At 46.4% G+C, this 6000-nt stretch overlaps 1 protein-coding gene across 1 annotated transcript in view; it reads left to right on the top strand.

Annotated features, from left to right (window-relative positions):
* Positions 1–1182: 1182 nt before the first annotated feature.
* The window catches only part of LOC129342591 (discoidin domain-containing receptor 2-like), a 29509-nt gene continuing 24691 nt past the window's right edge, over positions 1183–6000 (top strand). The window contains exons 1-2 of the mRNA XM_054998434.1: positions 1183–1267; positions 4498–4650. Of these exons, the coding sequence (XP_054854409.1) occupies positions 4584–4650 (67 nt within the window). The 5' untranslated portion in view covers positions 1183–1267; positions 4498–4583. The remainder of the gene's footprint in view (positions 1268–4497; positions 4651–6000) is intronic.

Here is a 6000-nt window from a genome sequence, read left to right as displayed (position 1 = left end):
TAAACACACCTTTGGCATTTAGTCTCAATCAAAATGAGCTGTTGCTCCCTGTTGAATGTTCAAGTCAATGACAAATTTGGCTTTGCTGCTGCATAATGTGTAGATAAGTGTCGGGCATACACCACAAAACTGTAATTTGTGAAACAAGCTGAGCCTTATGTTGTAGCAGAACTAGGGTTGCCAACCTCCACATGGGGGCCTGGAGTTAGATCTCCTGGAATTTCAACTAGATCTCCAGACTACAATTTGCCCTGGAGAAAATAACTGCTTTGGAGGATGAACTCTATGGCATCACATCCCGGCTGAGTTCCCTCTCCCCCAGATTTTTCCCTCCACAGGCTCTGCCCCCAAATCTCCAGGATTATCCCAACCTGGAGTTGACAGTCCTAAACAGAAGGCAAAACACATCAGTGCTAATCATCAGTAGCCAATTTGACTGCAGGGGGAGGGAAAATCTAACCATAAATACAGCTATCATTTGGTCCTTGAGGATGGGCTAACCGCAGACTTGGAATTGGCCCCTGAAGAAAGGTTTAAATGTTACACACTGTACAATAGCCTTGTCTCTAAATGTGGTAGTTCTTCATGTGCTTGGGGAGCGCATGTGCTAGACACTCTGTGCTTCTATGGACTGATATCTTTACAAGCCAAGCCATCCTTGGTTTTGGCCAGCCATAATTTCTTTGCAACTAGTGAGGTTCAGTAGGCTCAGTCCTGGTCTGCTTGGAGCAGCAGTATAGTAAAGAGCGAAAACCAGCCCAGCTTCCCAGTGTGTGGGAACAGCTTGGAAGCTGGGGTGGGGGGCCGGAACACGGCCTGGGCTTGAGCTCCCTGGCCCCTGTTTTCTGAAACTGCTTTTGTGTTGTGGTTTTCCTCGTTTGCATGCAATGCCTGGCCGCTGTCCAGGCAGGCCTGGCCCAAGCACTAGAGTCGTGTTGCTCCTTGCCAAGAGGGCTGGAGCAAGGGCTGGAGGGGAGGGGGCGAAGAAAGGAAGGAGGAGGGAGGCAAAAGAGACAGCAGCTTTGCCTCACAAAATCTTGCTCTTTTCCATGGCCTCCGTCAGGGGTTGCCATAGGAACAGGAGTGACAAAAGCAAGGGAGTCTCCAGGGCCTGTGTGGAGGGACGGAGCAGAGGAGGAGTTTCAGAAAGTTTGAGCTGATCTGCTGCTGCTGGAAAAGTTGCTTGTGAGGGGAAGGGCTGTTGGGAAGGCGAGTAGAGAGGCTGTGATCGCCATGGTGGAGGTGGCGGAGAGGCTAGGCTGGGCAGGTAGGGTCTTGCTTTCCAGGGGCTCCCTCTTCCCAATCTCCTTGTGGTCCTCCTTTGTGTGTGGGTGGGGGTATGCGCGGGCTCCTGTGCAGCCTGTCCAAGTGCTTTATTTATTTCTTTTTCTAAAGACAATGTTGGCAGCTCGCCGGGGCATCCTTGAGCCACAGGGCCTGGCCTAGCTTCTCGCGCCTTCTTGTCACGCTTCATGGGGTGGGTGGGGGGACTCAATGGGGTTTCCTGGCGACAGGAAACAGGCGTGGGCAGGAAAAGGGGGTTATAGGGGGCTTGTGGGCGCCTCTCCCTCCCCTGTGGCCTAAGGAAAGGCAGAGGATATCAACACTGGCTTGGTTTGCTAGCTGGGAAGGGGAAGGGATCTGACTTTTTCAACTCCAAAAATGTTGTTCTGAACGCGCAAGAAATGTGCAATGTTGTTCGCTCAAAGGATTGCAGTGCCAATATTCTTTCAGCCAAAATCTACAGTATTCCCATGAGGAAAGCATCCCCCTTGAGTCATGTGCCAACAGCACACAACAAACGGGTAATAAATATCCAGTACGTGTGCAGACAAAAAAAAGAGAGAGAGAATGATGCACTTTCTTGCTTTTTTTGAAACGGAATGGCTTAAGGCTGGGTAGGAAGGGCCTGATAATTACTATCATACATCCCTAAACAATGGGTACAATTATGGGAGAGCACGAGAAGGTATTTTCCTCAGCCCTCCGGTTTTAAAGGGGTGACATGAATAATTTTTTCTCTGCCTATCTTTTGGGAAACACTGCCACCTCTAAACAGATGATATGGATAATGACAATGGCCACCCCTTTCTGAATCCTCTTGGGAACCATCAACTTTTGCATGAGTTTGGGTACCTGAGGCAGAAAACTAAACTGGCATCCCTCATACTTTTAAAAATACAATAATCAGCTGAAGGACTGACAATTTTCCACCCTAAATAGTATCCATGTTGAGTGTCTGCAAGAAAAGCAGACTATAAATGAAGTAAGCAAATAAATAAATTCCAAAATCTGCAGGCTACCTCAGCCTCCCTTATGATGGGGCTGGCTTTGAGATATGGGGTTGTACAGATTAAGAGGTAGAGCCCACCCATCTTCTAGCCTAAATGTATGCCCTGCATCTAATTCTTCTACAACAATTTTCTCACCTTGGTTTATATATATGTTGTTTGTGTGTATTACTATCTGGAGACTGGATCTCACAAATTTTGCCAGTCTTTGTCCTGTTAAGCAATCTTGAACCATCGAAGTGGATAGCCAACTAGTTAGCTGGCCAGGGATGCTGGGCAGTGCAGAGACGGAGCTCTTTACCAGAATTATCTTGCTGCTTTCAAGTCCCTGCTCCAATCCCAAATGTTCCTCATTTCTAGTACTTGCATGTTAGATTCACCTCCCAACAGTCATGTACAGAGCATGATGCAGGCAACTTGGGGGAAGGGATTGGGTATTTTATAGTTGGAGGAGGATCTGGTGGGTTTGGATGTTTCTAGCTTCAGATTCAACTCTGTGGAGTTGGATCATATTGCAGGAGCAGCTTGACCCAAAGTTAGATGAGAGAGCGTGTAATCACATGAATGTGCAAGAACATTGTTTATTACTGTTATTGTTTAATCCTTTCTCCAAAGAGCTCAGAGAGGAAAACATCTTTTCATTACCTTGCTTTTAAACTCACAACGACCCTGTGAAGTAGGTTAGGCTGTGAGCATGAGAGAAAGTGGTAAGGAGGGTAACATGAGGGGCAGTTAGTAGATGCATGAAATATTTTTGGTTTTTGGGGTAGGTGGATATTTTGCTTATTTCTTTATTGCTTCTCCCACTTGAAGGTATAACATTTTGAAATTGTCATCTTGTCAATGTCAATGAATGTTGACATTCATTGTATGTAGCTGGAGAATGGATGACTATCCAGCAGGGGCAAAACTGGGGGAGCAGAAACGATCAGGGGACTACAAAAACATGAAAGTGGGGAAGAAGCCAGGAACTGATAGGGAGGATCTAGTGAGCTAACAAAAGGCTTTGGAGATGGGAACAGAAGGTTGACAGATGTGGCAGGGCCTCAGCAATGCATTTCCTCCTTTCAGAGGGTGGCAGGAATCCTGTGTATTTGCCTGACATCAAAACGGTGGACTATGGGTGCTTTCCACCCAAAGTGGAAGCTAGCTGTGTTGGCTTCTTCTTTCCCTCTTATCCCACTGCCTCCCACTGCCTCCTTCCCTCTTATCCCACTGCATTGATGGCTCTCCAGCCAAGGAGAAGTTTCTGTTCTTCCAATGACTGTAATAGGATTTTTTTGTCAAAGTATGGATTCTGCCAGCTGTTAGTAATTAGCAACTGGATCCGCCCCAGGCCCCCGGCAAGGAGAATTTAACACTTTCCTGTCTCTCCATCAGGTCACAGCAGAGGGCTTTGGTCTCTTTTGCTGTCACCTTGCTCTTTGTGCTTGGGCAGAAGGAGAGAGGTTTAAAGCGGAGAGTCATATATACAGAGGACAATAATTCAGAGGGCTCACTCACATTTCATAAGACATGTGTGTTTGGGAAACAGAGAAACTAACCAGCTAGATTTTCCCCAATTTATGCTGATATTTTAAAATTGCCATAGACTGGAATCTAGTGGATCCATATTGTCTAAAGATATGCTATGATGGCCTTCACCTTGCTCATCTGTATACACTCCAATGTTTCATCTTTACAAGGGATAGTCCCTATTTGGGGGGGGGTAATGCTAAAGGGAATTACAGAAAATAACTATAAGAATGCACTGATTTTCCACAGGATGATTGAGGAAGCACACCGTGCAATCCTATAGTCGTTCAGAAAGAACCAATGCATTCCATTAGTCGTTCATGCCACCCATCTTTTTTAAAACTTGTACTTATTGTACAAATCATTGTCCCAACATTTGTCTTAGGGTGCCTTGCTAAAATATTATTGAATGAGTTCAACCCGACCCCCCACTCCATCCCCACCAAGCTACTGTTTACCAAAGAAAAAAAGTGTACTGGGTATACTGATTTATGGGTCAGCTAGAATGCTTTCTGGACTTCTGACAACCAATTTTTTTTAACATTATGAAGCCACATAGACCCACCTCACTTGGTATTATGCTACAGTAAATAAAAAATAAAAAATATATAAATTCTCATGAAGCCACAGAAGCATACCTAACCTGGAAATCTTGCTCCAAGCCAACGTCCTTTCTCTATGTCTCTTTCAGAAATTTGAATGGCAGCGACTGACGAACAGGGAGCACTGCCCGACTGACCCACGGGCTGTGGGGACACTCTTCCCACGTCTTCAAGGATGCTCTATTTGCCAATTCTACTGCTGGTTGGCCTCTCCTTTTGCTCCAGCTCAGAAGTGAACCCTGGTAAGAAGCAACTACCGCAGTATTATTAAGCCGTTGGGTGGACTCCCTCCCAGGCTTTATGCTCCAGTGCCCAGGGGCTTTTCCTATGTATCTGTTAGTCCTTGTGGTCACCTGATTCCCTGTTGCAACTGACAAAGAGAACTGTGGTTCTCGAAAGCTTATGCTACAGTAAAGTTGGTTGGTCTTAAAGGTGCTACTGGACTCTTTACTATTTTCCTGTTCCAACTGCCATGTTTTTAGTGTGCATGCTCGAGGGTAAAAATGGTTACCTTTTGAAAACAAGGTCATGAAACAGAGTGCCCTCCCCCACTCCCTCTGATTGGCAGCCACCAGTGTAGGGAACCATTGCCCAGCAGTGCATCCATGGCCCACAGATGTTACACAGCTACCAGAGAGGAGAGAGCAGGCAGCTCCTTTACTCCACAAGCAGGAGAAACCCTGGAGTTAACATACTCCAGAGAGCTCCACAGATGTGGATTTGAACCTTTTCCTATAGCCAAGTCCTATTTTGCAAGAGGGGTACATAGGGAGGAAACATGGCCAGTCCAGCCACAGTATTTCCACAGTCCCATAGCTCATTTAGCTCAGGCAATGATCCCAGGAAGGTGCCATACTTAGGAGCATACAAATAATGAACATGATCCTAACAATACACGCAAGGATGTCATACAATTCATTTCAAACGGCCAGACCATTTTGATTTTGTTTTTCTACTCCCATTCAGCCCCACAATCTTTGCCCTCCATTCATTCCAAACCACCTCCACCCCCCCATCACGAGACCTGCATGGCTAATCAGACTGTGGTTGTGCTTGCTGTGTACCTCACCTGTAGGGGAGAGAGCGACAGTGACAAGCCTGGTATTGTGCTGAAGGCATCGTACTAGAGTGCCAGCCTATCTACCCCTCCCTCCCCCATTCAGCACAAGCAGTTATTTTGAGAGTCAGGATAGTTGAGGCAATACATAGACTAGGACCACTGGGCTGAGGGAGATGGTTGCAGCAATCCCATTTGGGGGCTGGAATTCCCCCTCCTTTGCTTAACTGTGTGAGTTGCATAGTCCTTGCACGTGCCATTGTGGCGAGCAGGGTCTCCCCTTTGGTGTCTGTGTCCTGAAATGGAATATATTTAGGGGTTCTGAGCAGAAGACTGTTCAGACTATAAAAGAACAATGTTTGTTTGCTCTCTTAGCTGTTTCTGCTAAGTGCCCACTCTGTGGCGCTAAACACCATATATGTGCTGTTCACACCATAAAGTGCAAGGCTGTGTACTATAAGTGTGCACAGCATGGGCTAGAGAGATACAGTCCCATGCTATGTGTCCTGTCATCTTACCATGGGTCTCTAAATTG

Source organism: Eublepharis macularius, chromosome 14 (assembly GCF_028583425.1).
Source record: "Eublepharis macularius isolate TG4126 chromosome 14, MPM_Emac_v1.0, whole genome shotgun sequence".
In the NCBI taxonomy this organism is placed as follows: domain Eukaryota; kingdom Metazoa; phylum Chordata; class Lepidosauria; order Squamata; family Eublepharidae; genus Eublepharis; species Eublepharis macularius.
The sequence above is the reverse complement of the archived record's forward strand: the minus strand, read 5'-3'. Positions and strand labels throughout refer to the sequence as shown.